Below are 17,085 nucleotides of genomic sequence, written 5' to 3'. Positions count from 1 at the left end.
GTAATGATTTATAGGACTGAGAGCTTGGAGGTATGGTTACCACCAGAAGGAAGAAAACAGAGCTCCTGTATGCTTTCTGGCAAGACGAGTAGAGCTGTTGAGTGCCCAGGTTTCCTTGGGTATCATCTCCCCTTTCGGAGTCTATAAATTTTTGTCTAGGAAATGGAGGACTCGACCGCCTGATGTCCAGGGATGTGAGGCATGTGGCCAGTCTGTGTTCAGGCTGTACATGCGTGATAAATCCAACGTGTTCTGGAGGACCAGGCTCGCAGGCCAGCTGCACCGCGTGTATGGCCAGCTTGGATGGGACTCTGAGCAACCTGGTCTGGTGGGAGGTGTCCCTGCCCAGGGCAGGGGAGTTGGAACTGGATGATCTTTAAGGTCCCTTCCAACCCGAACCGTTCTATGGGGATAGTCCTGTATGGAAATCTTGCCAAAAAAAGCTCAGCCCAAATGAGTTCAGGCTGGCTGTGATTTCTCCCTGGATCTGTCTCATCCTGCAAAATGGTGACCTGGCAAAATTAGCGTGTGTAAAGCGCTTTATGGTCCTTGTGTGGCTGAGAAATGAACACTAATGCACTGCGCGGTATTTATAATAAAGCTTTCATTTGGAAACCAGTACGAAGGCTCAGAAATCCCTCGCAGCTTTCATGAGAGCCAAGCCCATTCATAGAGATCTGTGTGTGCACGCTAGGATAAACTGCTGGCAAATTGCACGGTGATTTTTATTTTTTGTATGTGTTTCCCGAACTTTTTTTGTACCTCTCACTCTAGCATACACATCAGCGTGAGCTGAAAATAAAAGTGCAAACTGCTGGTTTTGACTTCAGTTGCATGGACTGAAACTGCGGCGTGTGCTTTGAACTTCTGCGTAGTCAATTGCAAATGAGCGCGTGGCCTCGGATTTTAACGTGCCGATGAGTTTTAAAGACAGCCCTGCCCTCTTATGTAAGCCTTTAAGGTATTTTCATGCTTTACTTGTGCTGTTTATCATGGTATCTTGCCTGAATTTACCATGTCAGTATACATAAAGGATATGTTGGGAGGGTTTGGGAGGAATCGGGCGAGTTATTGTGCAAGAATTGATGACCAGACACTTCTGATTACTGATAGGTGGAATTAGACTAATAGACTTAAATTCATTCATCCTCTCTCGATCTGCTGTACCTTGCATTAATCCAGGTTTTGCTGAAATCTCTATTGAACGTGTGTAAAGAAATAAACTATAAAAGAATTAATTCAAACATAAAGCGGGATTTCTAATACTTCATTTAGAGGGATGAAAATATTAAAGTTGAGAGCCGTGAATGCTCATGCAGAGACTCTGAAATCTCTTCTTAGTGCTGTTTTGCAGAAGAGAGACTGTAACCCTTCAGAAATACTAAGCAAAAGCATTTTGTGGAAAACACGTACCTCACCGCTTTCTTGGATTTCCCCAGGAAACTTTTAAAATTATTCTTTGACAATTTGCCATCCTCAGACAAAGCCTCATTTGATTGCATCCGTAGCTGTTCACGACCCTCTCTTCCACATGCCATCCCTGGAGGTACCTAAAGGCCGGGCAGACGTGGTGCCGAGGGACATGGGTCAGTGGTGGCTTTGTCAGTGTTAGTTTGATGGTTGGACTCGATGCTCTTAAAGGTCCTTTCCAACCGACACAGGGGGTTCTACGCGCGTGGTGGCTCCGTAGGCCCAGATGCCGAGGTGCGGTGCCGTGTTGGTGGGCAGCCTGGTGGAGCCAGGCGGAGAGCTGGGGCAAGGCAAAGCTGAGCACGTGTTATGGAAGTGGTGCTACATAGAAACAAAGATTTTGTTGAGAAAGAGGCAAATAGAATCATTTGAGAATCTGCTTTGCTTTTAATTTCAGTAATTAAACGTTTCAGGTCTTGAACGTTTTCCTGCAAGGATATATCTGACAACATTTCTTTGTCTTAGGGTAGGGCAATTGCCAGTAATGTCCTGTGACACGTGGTTAAATAGTGCATTCTTTTTTTTTTTTTCCAGTCTGCTCTGCAGACATCTGTGCCTTCATTTTTCTGTAGGAATACCGTTTTCCCCACGACTGAACAGTAACTTGTTGACCGATGGAGGCCTTCTGTGTTCTCACCTGTCCCTTATCCCGGGGACTGTAGGAAACACAGTTCCAGGATTTACATTCTTTACACTGAGCGTCCATTACTGCTGGTGATTAAAAAATGTCTTACTCAAATTGCTGGTTCTCCTTCACTAGTAATTAAGCTGTTGTTTCGTACTAGGAAAAAGCTTTCATGCTACGCAAGCCACAGGGACTTCAGAGAGACCGGCATTTGCAATCTTAAAAGGGCATATTGATTGGTCTTTATTAATAGGAAAATCTCCAAGGCGAGATGAAATACCTGAATTTTGAAAAGTTTAAAGAATAACTATAAAGCATTTTAAAATCACACAAAAACTAGGCAGAGCTCCCAGGTAATTTTTTCCAAGTTCTAGTCAAGTTTTTCATGATGCTGTCTCTGTGTTATGTAGGCAGTTAACCTTTACTGAGCAAAGACATCAATCTTTGGGGAAAAAAAAATAAATTATAATTCCTTAATGAAAATGTTTAGCAATAGTATTATTCATTTATTGAATATGGAACCCTTTTGTTTAATATATATATTGAACCAAATGGATCTTCAGTCCTAAATTTTGCAGGCAATGTGATTTGTCTTTAAAAAAACAACCCCAAGCAATCAAACCAGGTGCTGTCACTCAAATTAATGGGATATTTGTATGCACTGGTTTTTTTAAGTAGTTTAATTTGAAGTTTATTAAGTTTATTTTTGTTTAGTAGTTTGAGGAGACTTTAGTCCTTTTATTTACTGAAATTAATAGAGGAGGGCAAACACTTCTGGTGCATTACTTCTCTGTGGGCGGTTTCTTTAGTTCTGTAGTACCTTGAAGTCAAACACTAGCCAAATTGAGAAGAGTTTTTATTTGCTTTGCGTAGGTACACATCATTACTGAGTGTGCGAGATAGCCAAGAACAGCCTAATCTTTATATACCCCCTTCGTAAGGGAGTCTGTAGACTAAAGCTGGCTTTTGCATTTTTTTTTTCCTGTTTGCAGAGCGTTTAGGGGAGGGAGAAAGAACAGAGAGAGGAAGGCTTCTGTATGTTTTTCTAACTAGTATTGGGTTTTATGAATGTAGGAAATAATGGGATTAAACAAACAACAAGCCTTTTTTGGCAAATATCAGTCAACAGTATCTTTTCCTTTCACTACTCAATGAAATCTGAGCGTGATTACAGGCCATTCTTTTCCATAACCTAATTTTCACATTTGAAAGTCTTTTAATTATTCTTAAACCCCCCGCAGCCTGGGCTGCATCCCCAGCAGCGTGGGCAGCAGGGCGAGGGGGGGATTCTGCCCCTCTGCTCCGCTTGGGGAGACCCCCCTGCAGTGGTGCCTCCAGCGCTGGGGCACCAACAGCAGAAGGACACGGAGCTGTTGGAGCGGGGCCAGAGGAGGCCCCGGAGATGCTGGGAGGGCTGGAGCCCCTCTGCTGGGAGGACAGGCTGAGAGAGCTGGGGGGGTTCAGCCTGGAGAAGAGAAGGCTCCGGGGAGACCTTCCAGCCCCTTCCAGTCCCTAAAGGGGCTCCAGGAAAGCTGGGGAGGGACTCTGGAGCAGGGAGTGGAGCCATGGGACGAGGGGGAACAGTTTTAAACTGAAAGAGGGGAGATTTAGACCAGATGTAAGGAAGAAATCATTTAGGCTGAGGATGGTGAGCCCCTGGCCCAGGTTGCCCAGAGAGGTGGTCAATGCCCCATCCCTCGAAACATTCAAGGCCAGGTTGGCCGTGGCTCTGACCCACCTGACCTTGTTGAAGATGCCCCTGCTCATTGCAGGGGGGTGGACTAGATGGCCTGTAAAGGTCCCTTCCAAGCCAAACTGTTCTTTGATTCTGTTCTTGAAATCACAGAATCGTAGGGTTGGAAGGGGACCTCTGGAGATCATCATCAGTCTTCCATAACATTATATGTAGTGTCTTGTCCTCATAGTTTTCTGGTTAATATTGCTTTCTGTAGAATCTCTGAATGTCTGATGCTGTTTGTTAGATACAGTATATGGAACATTCCTTGCATCACATTATAAAATCCATATTTCTGTAGTCAAAAGGATTTTAGCTTATGAAACAGCTGTGGTCAAGGGGGCTGAACACACTGACTTATACGAAATGTATCTGTGCCCATCAGTTGTGAATCTGCCTGTGCAAGATACGATTTTTGTTTTGGTTGGTTTTTTTTTTGCTTATCCTCTTTTCAAACTCCCGTCATGACGACCTGCAGGAACTCCTGTCACCGAGCATCACTCACGTTTGTTTAGATTCGGTGCTGCTGACTTCATGTTTTCATAGGTCCTGTCTAGCCAAGGTTTGAACTATCTTGTTTGTATTTGATAACTAACATTCGAATTCGTGTTCCGGGACCTTAGCCAAGGGCGTGTGTCTTATAACACAGCTATGGCTGTAATGTAACTATGGCACAGACTTCAAGTCAGAAAGTACCGTTGCGGTCATCTGATCAAATCTCCCGTGTATCTTGGTTCCTAAGAGTTTCTTGGATGAATCTCTGGTAATCCCTTGCCCTCTCGGAGCTGCCCTGTGCAGACAGACAGACCCCTCGGCCACGGCCCTGCCTGGCTTCGCTGGCCTCCCGAGCTCTGCCTGAGGACGGCAGCTCGCCCGGGCCGGCTCGCCACCCTGCGCCGGCTCATCGCCTGCCCCGCATCGCGTGGCCCCGGCCAGCCGTGCCCTCTTGGGCGGCTCGCACCCAGCTTACACGAGCACCTCCGTCTCCGTTTGGGACCTGGCATCTTTATGCTTCAACACTTCCCTCGTTCTTTTCAAAGCGTAAAATGTATTAGTAGCGATGAGCTCTTTTTCACAGTTCATTATAAAAATACAAATTGCTTCATTAGAACAAAACCTGAGCCCTGCAGAGCTTCTTGAAAATCATCATGGACGTGTATTTTTGTGTGACATATTTTGTGACTGATCACTTACCCAATTTTAAATCAATTTATGTAAATGAATATTTTCTGTTTCATTCTCATTCTTTCTTAATGTGAAGCAAATGCATTGCAGAATCTGAGTTTATTATGTCAATGCTATTATCTTTATCAACCCAAACATATAATCTCATTGGAAAGTGGCCAAGATCTGTTTCTCATGAAGCCGTGTTGATGTTGCCCTTTCATGCTTTGCTCTTCAAGGGATGGGAAGTTAATTTTTAGCTGTTAGTATGTTTTAGCTGACAAGTGTTATTCTTTTGGGCAGGGCTATAGAATGTCAAGCTTTGCAGGAGGGAAAGGAAAGAAAAAAGAAAAGTTTTGTTACAAATGTGATGCTTTCAGCTTAATTCTTAACCATTAGGGAGACTTTGATTAATGTATCCTGGCCAGGAGTGCAGCGTTTGCCTTTCGGTGTTTTCTAACAGGTTGTCAAGTGGTGTTACGAATGCGCGAGAAGTGATGGCTCTTTTCAGCATTTAAAAAGGTTCCCAAGTAAGACATTCCCAAACTCCAGATAAATTACTAGAGAAGTGTTCAGGAGCTGGGATACCCCAGTCTGCAAAGTGTCCTTGTGGCGGTGGAAGGTCCCTGTCCCTCCTTTCCAAGAGTTTTGCAGACACGCTACAGGGAGTGCTTATTTCCAGTCTCCGCGTTGTTACAGCAGAAGAGGTGGCCTGGTGGCTTTTTCCTTGGTCTTGGCACGATATGCTTCCCGCATATCTTTCCTTTTGACTCTCATTTCTGGCAGCAGCAGCAGTTGGTCCTTGCTGGGGTGCTGCAGGGCAGGTCTGAGCAGAGTAGTCCTGGGGCAGCTCTGAGACTCTTGACTTCCCAGGTGCAGAAGTTTTAAGTTGGGCATTTGCAATAATGTGGCCTTCTACAATGATTTTTTTTTTTTTCAAAACAGAAAGAGCAAGGCACATTGCAGGACTAGTTTCCTGTATTCTCTTCCAGTGAACTCCCCGAAAAGGTCCCTAGCCAAAACCAGAAGCAAGTTGGGAGAAGGAAGAGTTCATGATACTGCTGGTTATGGTGCTGCTTATCCATAGATCTCCAGGGTGTACCGAGGAACTCCCTGTCGGATTTTTCTGTCCTAGAGATGTGGAATGTGGGCACAGAAGAATTAAATGACTAGGTGTAGGTGGCTCAGCAGGCCACAGTGTGAGGGAAGAACTGAAAAATTTTCTCTCCAGGATCCATTAAGCCGCTATTAAGAGTCTAAATTAAGGTCTGTGCAAAGGCCCATCATTTTTCTGTTGTCTAGCTATTTTATATTTCTTTCCCTCAGTATAATTAAGTTCAGCATGTGTGTGCAAGGAGACACGTGCGCTTCTTCGGTCTTACTGGTTTTGTGAAAACAAAGATGTGAAAAGTTATGAGATGCTGAACTTATATTAAAGGTGGCATGGGCGAGTTTTCCTTGCTCACCTGGCTTGTGCTCTGAGACAGCTCTTCTCCGGGAGAAAAAAAAGTAAGATATGGCCAGCTAAATAAAGGCTGCAGTCATTGGGGCGATAAAGGAGACAGAAGGTGCACGTTGCTCTCGTGCATGGAGAGCTTTTGGGGCGGCTGCCGCAGCCCTGGCCAGCGAGACCCGGGGGACCTCTTGACGTTCGTGCTGCTCTCCTGGGCTCAGCGCGGCTTCGCTGGTGTGTTTTATGGTCTTCAAGTATGATGTTTAATTGGATGGACAGGAACAAGTGAGAAATGACTTTTAACTCTACTCTTACCTGACACGAGGTGGTCTTTGTGAGAAGAGCGATTGAATGAAAGGTGTATTTGTAGCTGTGTAAGAACCATGAGTTGAAGAACTCTGAAAATATCTCTTTCTACAGCCTGCCACAGGCAGGGCTGTTAAATGGTTGTTAGTCCAGGTTCGTGGGTGGTTTGGTGGGATGTCTTGGTCTGTTTTGTAGTTTTGGGGTGTTTTTTTTTTAACTAATTTGAATATTTTTGAGGTAGTTTCCTAAAAGAAATGTACTTCATCTGTAATTAAAGATTAAGTCTGAAGGCCTGTTCAGGGGGTATGTTCTAGGCCTGGTGAAGCTGCCTAACCTGTGGTTGACTGGCAAATCCAACACAGTTCAAGGGCTTAATTTGGGAGGTGGGAAATATATGTTCTGACTGGAGTGATCTCCATTAAAAATGTGATAATATAATTCCTGTTACTGCATTTCTGCTTAAATATGCTTTTTAAAACCAGAACAACCTGTTGCATAAACTTTGATGAAGGCTAGTTTCAGAAGTGAATTCCAGAAAATACCAAAAAATTCTCATGACATGACTAAAATGGTTTTTTTTTGGTGGTTTGGTTTTTTTCTTTCTGTGTGAGCAGAGGTGAATCTGGTGTCACGGGGTTTGTCCAGCTTTTTTCACGCATTGATTTCACAGTTTCCTTTGAAAAAGTCATTTTGTGAGGCAAGCCTGAACTGTTTCTGGTATTTCATCTAAAATTGCAGGCTTATGTGGAACCTGTGAAGCACTGGTAATTAGGAGAGTTAATGGGGTGCTACCTGCAATTAATTCAATTGCTTGTGACAAGAACTTTTGTTTAACCATAGGTTATCATAGTGCAGTTGTGTTGGGAGGTTTTCAGCTGTAAAACACGGTCTCTGCCCATTGTGTTGGTTTTCTTTGGTGTTTTCATGGCTCTTGCACTCAGATTTGTGATTCGAGATGTTGATTCCTCTTCCTCCTGCACCTTGCAGGACGAGTTTTTTTTGAGCTCTGTTGTTCAGTAGAAGACGTGAATCTCATCGTTCCTCTGCCATCAGACTTTGACATGTCCCTTAAGCAATTTAGAAAGTAACAAGCTGTACTCGCGTCCAGCAAAAAAGCAAGCTCAGCCTTTTCTACAGTGCCAGATTTAGCCAGAGAGATCTGAATTCAACTCCTGATTTTCTGCAGATTTCTAGCCGTGAGTCAGGCAAATAAGTAAATCTCTCTCCGCCTGTTCTGTAGCTCCTGTTCATTGAATCGTGAGGATCCTTGGGGGCGAGGGCTGCTTTTATGCGTTTGGAAAATGAGTTACCGCTGGGAAACCTCTCTGTGCTTCGCTAATACGGCTAACAAATAGCAGGCTGCAACTTCACCAAGGCTGACTTAGTGAAGAAGAATGTTGGCTGAATGCTGATATGTAATGAAGCTGTACAAATTTTTTTCCCCGATTTGCAAGTTGTCTAATGGCATCTGCCGCTTGTTCACAGAAAGGGGGTTTCCTCCTTTAGGATCGCTTAAAATGATATGTGCTTATGATCGAATGTACGGAGTGTGGGAATAAAAGGTCCTGAATGCTATTAAAAATTTATAGCGTATGTATAGTAATAATAAAGACATAGAGCTGGTGCCCAAGAGCAGCGACTTCAGTCATATCTCGAGCTCTTCACAGTCCGAAGTGCCGCGTGCCTGGGCCCGCGTTTGCTCCCAGTTACGTCTTTGGGAGAAATCCTAGGTGCCTCGGACAGCGGATTAGGCAAGTCTTAATGTGAAATGCAAAAGGTGATTGCACTAAATGAGTGAAGTCTTGATTTTTAGATATAAAAATGGGTTTTGCTTTTTTCTTCTAAAATGTGTTATTGTTCACCTTTATTTCTAAAGGCCTTGGAATTTTTAGAATTTGAAAACTTTTGCGAAATTGCGACATTTCCCTGAAGAAGCAGCACTGACAATGCAGAATTTAATGACTCAATAGTCATATGCAGGTGCCAGCTAACATGTCCCAAGCTCTCTGTAGGAGCAAAGCAAGTTCTTGGCTCACACGGCAGGATGTCTGGGAAGGCTGCTCTCGTTCCCACCGAGTTGAGTATCTTGCTATCGAACCGGTGACTCTAGGGCAGGCCAGAACTGCACTTCGGTTCATAAACCCACAATAAACCAATAGACAGCCACGTAGGAGACAGCTGTCAATGGATCCCACTGCTGATTTTGTATCTCAGGGCGATCTCCGATTAGAAGAAGACTTGTGGTAAATGAGCAAATGCGCAGACGTCCTGGGCTGAGCGACCGAGGACTAATTTCTCCTCTAATGCTGGGGAAAACTCCACTTTTGGAAGACTCTAGTGTCTGAATTCAGGAAAATATTTACTTTATAACCAGCTATGCTATGTGGGATTCAAGGTCTCAGTGTTTTCAAGCCTTGCCAGGTGCAGGGATGATGAGGAGAAAGGCCTGGCATTTGGCCCAGGCTGGCCAACAGGGTTATTTCGTACCATGGGCGTCACGTTTGATATAAATCAGAAAGTTTGCTGCATAGTTTCTCTCTCCCTCGATGGCTGCCATCCTGAGCACTCGGTGCCTGGTGACAGAGCCCCGAGCCCTTCCCTTCCTCCCGCAGCCCCAGCGCTCGCGGGGTCCCACACTGGCTGTCCCCGCGGGGAGTGCACGGCTCCTGCTGATGGAACGGGCTGAGTATAATTCGCATATATCTTATATTAGTATTGGGATTAATAGTGGTTCTTTAGTATTATTGTTAATTATTTACTCTTCTCCTATTAAATCTATTTATATTTCAACGCTCGTGTTTCCTTGCTTCCCCTGATTCCCCTTTCCGGGTGGGGAGATGTCATGGGGTGATAGAATAATTGTCTAAATGACAATAAATTGTGATGGGTTTTCTCAAACCATAACGGCAGATTTGGCACACAGGTGTGAAAATGAAATGGTACGAACGGATGGTCATTCTGCTGATTTTTAGTTATTTGATTTCTGTTCCCGTGTCAGACGTGGCTCTTCACTTTCCTTTTCTTCATCACTGGTACGGATAAGAGATGTTACAGCTTCTGCCCTTCCCTCATTTGCTGACCTGCTGCTCCTACTTCCTTCACCAGACAGACCTTAATCTGTTCCAAAATGAGGACTTTGTCCTGTTATGCAAAATTAAATAACCATCAGTCAATACAGCTATGTGAGTTTAAGCATTAAAAAAAAAAAACAAAACCCAACAAAAAAACACCCAACCAAAACCCAACCAACAATATTTATGGGCTAGCTGGACGCAGAAGTAGAAGTCCTTAGGCCAAGATGTCTAGGTAGGATAGCCAAGGAGACGTGCTCGTACACACGTGTGGCCGAGGAGAGGGCTTTCAGGTGCCCTTTGCGAGGCTACAGCATCCCGAAGGGACAGCTGGAGCCCCTCAGGGCTGGGGAGGGCTCTCGGGACAGCGAAGGCCTTTCCCAAGCGAGCCGGGAGAGCTTCGGTCGGCTGGCCGGAACCGGCGGTGCGGTGGCCCAGGCTCGCTTGCTGGCAAGCGTGAGTTTATTCTTACATCGTTGCCGCTTATAAAGTGTTTAAAGTAGTTTATTTTTTTTATTTTATTTTATTTTTTACTGAAAATTCAAGACTTTAAAAGGAGGAACTTAAAAAAACCACAGTGAAACCACAAAGCAGTGCAACTTTCTGGTTTGGTAACAGCTGTGCTTCAAACCCTGCTCTTAGGTGGTTATAGGCATTGCTATGTAAACAATCATTTTTTGTGTGGTCTTATTTTTATTTCTTTTACTTGATCCCCTTTCCTCCTGAGGGGTGAGGAGGTAGTTTATTCCCCAATCTGTTAGCTCCTCTTAAGTAAGCAGGCAAGAAACTCGCCCTCAGTTGTTAGTCTTTTTTAAAACTCTTCCGAAGACTCAGGTGGAAGCCAGTCTCTTGCTTGTGTAACTCTCAAAGTCTTAGTCAGAGCCCATATGTTACAACCTGGAGGAAATGATGCTTGGGGATGACTAACAGAACATGTTCCTGCTGTTAATTTGGGTGTCATTCCAGAAATCTAATTCGTAAGCGTTCCCTTTCATTTTGTTAACACATTTAGTTACTAACCCCAGTCTTTGCTGTTGTTCCCCACTAAGGAACTTAATGAAGGGATAAATTTTATATTAACAAAGCGAGGAATTTGTTCACCCTGCCTGCGATGAGTAGGGAGAAGCGGGGACCGTGCGTTGTGTTAGATTAGCAGAAATATGTTTATGGGTAGGAAATTCACTTTAACGTAGCTTCCTGCTGCAAACATTGTTCTACTCCACTTTCTCTGAATGGGTGCGTAATTTACCAAGAGCGAGGCTATAAAGTGCTAATTGTGAATTATTTCCTCCCTCCAAAAAGGGAAGAGCTTTCAGCAGTTTGATGCTTAACGCTGACCATGCAGTTATAATCTGACTTGCAAGAGGCAGGCTAGGAAAATTAATGAAGAAAAGGTAGATCACAATTTATCACCTCTTTTTACCACGTGTTTAATGTGTCTGTCAGATTGCCCTTCATAGTGAAGGATACACTGTTATAACCCTAATAATGCTTACTTGAATAAGCGTTGTAATAACGCAATTAAGGGTTATTTATCCCTCGGAAAGGTGAAGTCCTGGAGGCGTGCGCCAGGCAGGCTGGCGGGTCTCTGTGCCACAGGCGATGCTGAGCCCGAGGGGCAGTGTGAGCGCTCGCCGGTGTGGCTCCTTCCCACGGAAGCACTTACCCGCAGGAGCCCGGAGTAGCCATAATCATAAACCATCAAATTCTCAGCAGAGGGTTACGTCAGCCGAGCAGGGACTGGTGTGGCGGCCGTGCCGGGGAACGCCTTTTGAAACCAGCCTGCGGCCTGGCAGGGGGTGCGATCTCCTGGCTGCTCTTGCGTTCCCTCCGACTTAGCGCCGTCGTTGCTGCTGGCCGTGCCCCTGTGGCACTGCGGAAAAATAACGGGGAATCGATGAGTTTGCGTGGTGTGCGTATTTGCAAAGCCGGTACATCTTAAAGCCCTGAGGGTGAGAAAAGTCGTTACTGTGCCCACTCCCTCCGGTGCTCCAGCTGCGCCGTCGACAACGTCTGTGCTTCAGTACAGCCTTTTGAGCTGACTCTTCTTCACAGTTTATTGAGACAGAGAAACGAGTTGAATTTTCAGGTTCTTTCTTAGCGGTAACACGAACTGAACAGCTGTCTCGCTTCTTGCTTGGTTCTGTTTAACTTCAGTTTGTCTGGAAAAGTTGAAGCCGCTCAGTGCGATTGCGGTGGACTTTTGAAGGTTGAAGTTTATTTTGGAAACCTTGGTGCTAAGTAGTAGGCTTGAGAAGCTTGCAATTATTTGAAATGGAATTACAATGTTGCCTCCTGAGCCAAGACTTTGTGTCCCAGCGAGGAGGGAAAGAGCCAAAAAGTGTGAATGCCTTAAAAGGAGAGGAAGCGTGTAGATGTCTGCAAACTAACACCGATATCTCCCGGATCACACTGAGGAGAACGTTTTGCAGGTTTACAGTCCTGTGTCTTGAGGAAGCTCGGACCGGCAGTAACGCCGTGAATGCAGTGGAGCAGACTGAGCAACGAGCTTGTTTGTCAACTTGGCGTGATGCTCGGCATCCCTGAGCCTCCGGGTCCAGCTGCGCGACATTCTAAACATCTGCTGCTGCAGGTAGCAGGGTGGTTGATGACTCCTTGGGTGAATCTGGAAATTCACTTCATTTCCCCCAAATTTCGATACACTTGGGTCATGCAAAGGGATGCCTTGAATCCGGTTAAGTGGATTATGGTTTTTGGGTGTGACCTTTCCAAAGAATCCGGCTCCCCAGCTTAAAATTTGGTGTCGTAAGATTGTTTCAGGCTTACCTTCAGCATAAGGACATTTTGCCTTGTGTGGATTATATGATGGGAAATAAGTGCCTGCAACCCTAGTGAAGGTTTTTTGGATTAAACCCCGAGGGAGCCACGTGGTTAAACGGGTGTTTTGCTGCTTTGGAGTTAAAAAACAAAATACAACCAAACAGTTCAACTGTTGAACCCTTTCAGAAACAGCTTATGCTTTGGCCAGTGACTCTCCTGCGTTGGGTTCAGCCTGGAGGAATTTAGAAATGGTAGTTTGAGCCCTTCCAGCGGCAGAGCCCGTGTGGTGGCGGGGAGCTGGCCCTGCCCCCCCTGCCTCTCCTCCTGGGTCAGTGCTGGACCCTGAGCATTTCTCCCGAGAAAGATGCTCACCTATCATTCTGAGGGGGGGGGGGGGGAAATCCAGATTCTTTCTGCCGTAATTGTAGATAAAACATATATTCGTCTTCCAGAATCTCTTTGTTGCAGTTGCCCAGCTTGCTCTCTTACCACTTTGACAGCCGCCCGAGTGGACCGGCACTCATAATATGTAGAATTTACGGAATATGATTGTCTGCACTGTCTGAAGGATATTTTTAAAAGTTACCCTTAAAGTAGCAGTGGAAAATTTCTCACAGTGGTCAGAAATCTGGAAATGAGAGTCAAGGGGTAAGGTATTCCTTTTTTTTTTTTTTAATTAGAAGGTTTTTAAACTGCTGGATCTGCGTCGCCGCCTTTTCCTTTCTCTGCTAGCCCACACTCTGCTTTTCCTGTCTCACACAAGGACTTGCTCCTCTTCCTCCGTAATAGCAGTGTGTCTGATTTATTCTGCAGGCTTTAAATTAAGAGGAAACTCAGCAGTAGGGGAAGAAGTGATGGATTTGAAAGCAATTCTCAGGCTCCTCTGTCCTGGCTCATTAGACAGCCTGCTTTTTTTTTTTTTTTCCCCCATTTATTTATTTATTTTTAACTTACAAAAACCGCAGCTGCTGCAGAGCAGCAGAAATACGGCCTTGCTCTCGGTGGTTGGCCTTGAGGGTGCTGCTGGGCGTGGGGTGCTCCCGGCTGCCCCTGGGGACGGGGGCATCGGTTGTCGTCCCCCCCCAGCCCCCACACCCGCTATGCCAGCCCAGATGGCTGCCGTTGCTCGGGGCAACGTGAGCTGTGATGCTGCTCTGCAAAACTTCAAGAAAACTGAGAAGCCTTCTCGGCAGCAGCGGTGTAAAATGGAAATGCTCCGTGCACGCACGCGTGCCGCTGGGGAGGCAGGTTTTCTGTCTTCCGAGAAAAGCCAAAGCAGCATTGTTTCAGCCCGGGTTTTACTTCTCACGAAGCCTCTGCGTAGAGCTGACTTGTTTGTAGCCACGGAAATTCTCATCCCAGTATTGAGGTCTTTGCGATGGCGGATGAGGGCAGGCTGTCAAAATGGCAATGGCCTGATGCCTCTGCAGCTTGGTTACACATCAGCTGGGTGCCAATTTAATTCATTACGTATATGCTCTTACAAACATGCCTAAGCGAACCGAGAAAAGGAGAATGTCCGAGGTTAAAATATGAACTAATTAATCTTAGTGATTTGCGAGCCTTTGCTTCTGTAAGTAAGAACAGTTACACAATTGTGCCTTTTAAAGAACAAAAAAGCTTCGTTTCTAGGGCAGTGGAGGGAAGTGCTCTCAGCCCGACCAGCCGTCCAGGGGAGGCGAACCAGACGGCAACGGTGTGGTCTTCACTAAAACTCCTGTTTCGCTCTTTTGCATCATTTAAAGAGGCTAGAGTGTGCATCTGGGCTGCTCGTTGTTGGGGTCTCCATGATGCTAACGAGGTCCAGGCAGCCTGGTTGGCTTCTGCTGAGGGGTGGGGAGGGGACAGGCTCAGCCTGCTCCTTGCAGGGTCACTTTGCAGTCCAGAGTTTATGGCAAACGCTCCTAAATTTCTGTAGTAGAACATGACATTCCTCACATTTCTAATCTAAGAGAATAAGACTTGCCGTGCGGTTAACGTGCAGCCTACAGAAAAGGCCAAAGGACAGCTTTAAATCCTTCCCTTCTCAGCTGTACAGAAAAGTCTGTTGAATTAGGCAGAGCAGCAAACAAATAGAAAAATTAATGTGTTTGGGTTTTTTGAGGCGGTATTGTTTTAATTTGTCCCTAGAGAAACGAGAAGGGTGGTACGGCCCGGTGGGGTTCCTGGGGGACCTCACCTAGTGGGTCACCACCGTGACTTCCCAGGAGCAGCCGTGGAAGGCGGTGAGGACCTTAGCCGGGATGAGCTCCGTACCTGGAGATGAAATCCTGTGGGTGTTCGTTTCTTGGATAACGAGCCTCACGAAACCAAACCAAGGAGTAAATAGCTGTGTGGTGATCCATCGAGCCACGGGTGTGTTTGCGTTGCCTGAAATATTAATGCTGTCGTGTAGCATAGCGTAGCACAGACGTCTCTTTGTTCGGAGGCGAGTCTTTGTCTTCTTGACACAGGATTCAAGGCGAGTGCCCTAGTTCATACACACTGCTCATCTCTTACATAAAAGATTTTATAATCACTCTTGATACAAGCATAAAACAAGCCTAAAATTCCGAATACCCTAGCAATGCAGTGCCTTTACTTGACGTTTGTCCATTCGCTACTAATAATGTCTTATTTTGGATTATAGGACAGAAAACTCACAAAAGTAGAGAGGCAGAGATTTAAAGAGGAAGCAGAAATGTTGAAAGGTCTACAGCATCCAAACATTGTGAGATTTTATGACTTCTGGGAATCCTGTGTAAAAGGCAAAAGATGCATCGTGCTGGTTACTGAATTGATGACCTCTGGAACACTAAAGACGTAAGTACTGCGCTCCTGGTGAGGAGGCTAAGAATAGCGATGGAAATTTTTAGAAAAATCCTACTTTCATATTCTGAAAAAAGGCACCTCCAGATAAAAGAAAAAAAAAAAATGGAGCTGTTCTCTGGTGTCTGTCATTTGTCCCTGCGTTTGAACTGCATCGATTTGACAGGAAGAATTTTGGCCTCCATCTCTCTTTCCCCGCTCTCCTGTTTCCGTTATGCAACTAGAAGCGGCTCTCCGGCGTGTTTCATCTTCTGCCTGTGACGTTTTAATTTGTCAGGGTGTGTTCTTGTGACTGCTTTTGTGCTTGTATTTGCATGTTTTGTTAGAAAATTCAGCTAGAGTAGCACTTGAATGGAGGAATCTCTTTTTGAAGCAGAAGGTGCTCTAGGTTATCTGCTAAACAATATTAATTAATAGCCTTTGGTACTGACGGTCTTGTTAAGGTTGATATAAAACAGTTGGCATGAATTCTGGAACAGATTTTCAGCCCCAATGGGAGCAGTACTCATCACTGCGTCTATCCAGTGTGCTGCTCTGCCAGTGCATTAGCAGGTTTTACGTTTTTTCCAAAATGTACCCTCCCAAGCAGTGTTTTAGGTAAACGGGAAAAAACGCAGATGCTTGGTACACAGGTCAAAGTCTTGTGGTTAAAATTAAACTTCAGTATTCTTCCGATTTGAATATACGAAACGCATTGTAAAGCTGTTCTCTGCATGAAGTGAATTGCTCTACTATTAGACTTGCAAATATTTGGTTGTATTTGCACCAAAAATGCTTGTTATCTTCCTCCCCAGAAATGAATGCTCTAATTCCTCCTTTGAAAAAGATCTATTTCTGTCAATTTTGTGATATTTCTGAGCTGCTATTACAGCATCTAATAAGGGGCTTTTATCCAGAATGAAGTTTCAGCTGTTAAAACCCCTACAATCTCCAATAACACTCCATTTTCTTTATACCCGCTTCTGTGTATGTTTGTGCTCTAGGTATCTGAAGAGATTTAAAGTGATGAAACCAAAAGTCCTGCGTAGTTGGTGCCGGCAAATCCTGAAGGGTCTTCTTTTCTTGCACACAAGAACTCCACCCATAATTCACAGAGACTTAAAATGTGACAATATTTTTATTACTGGACCAACTGGATCCGTGAAAATAGGAGACCTGGGTCTGGCAACCCTCAAGAGAGCTTCGTTTGCCAAAAGTGTAATAGGTAATCCTCCTGTTCTCCTTGGCTTCCTTCTGTTGGTGTGGTGCTTGTCTTTTTACTATCTCTTCCGCATTTTGCATTCGTGTTTTTTGCACTTGTAGGTTAGTAGTAGAGATTAAAGCGTTTTTGTGACTGTTCCCTGCAAAAAAACTCAATTGGTAGGAAATGGTATGACTGCCTCTTCCCCTTCCTCCTGTATCACAATGGTAAAACGCTCTTTTTGTTTGGGGTTTTTTTTTTTTTTTAATTGAAATATTACGTGGTATTCACAAATCCTTCTCCTCTCCCCTTTGAAGGGAGCAGCAAGGGTTCTCAGCAGTTTGCAAGCATCGGCTTCCTGAGAAAGGCTCGGTCGCCTGCTCGGGGCGGGGGGAAGAGGGAGAGGAGGGGGCAGAGAAAGGATGCCCTGCTTTCTCCCTAGCAAGGGTGTGCTGCAAAAGCCTGGGAAACCTTCTGCTTCCAGTGATGCTG

The 17,085-nt window shown here is 45.1% G+C and overlaps 1 protein-coding gene across 12 annotated transcripts in view; it reads left to right on the top strand.

Moving 5' to 3' along the window:
- WNK2 (WNK lysine deficient protein kinase 2) overlaps positions 1-17,085 on the top strand; it is a 122,597-nt gene that overhangs the window by 27,726 nt on the left and 77,786 nt on the right. For all 12 annotated transcript variants that reach the window (XM_054216814.1, XM_054216817.1, XM_054216816.1 and 9 more), the window contains exons 3-4: positions 15,235-15,407; positions 16,397-16,617. In XM_054216814.1, coding sequence (XP_054072789.1) covers positions 15,235-15,407; positions 16,397-16,617 — 394 coding nt within the window. The remainder of the gene's footprint in view (positions 1-15,234; positions 15,408-16,396; positions 16,618-17,085) is intronic.

This window comes from Rissa tridactyla, chromosome 10 (assembly GCF_028500815.1).
Source record: "Rissa tridactyla isolate bRisTri1 chromosome 10, bRisTri1.patW.cur.20221130, whole genome shotgun sequence".
Lineage (NCBI taxonomy): Eukaryota > Metazoa > Chordata > Aves > Charadriiformes > Laridae > Rissa > Rissa tridactyla.
Note: the sequence above shows the minus strand (reverse complement) of the source record. Positions and strands in the feature narration are given on the sequence as shown.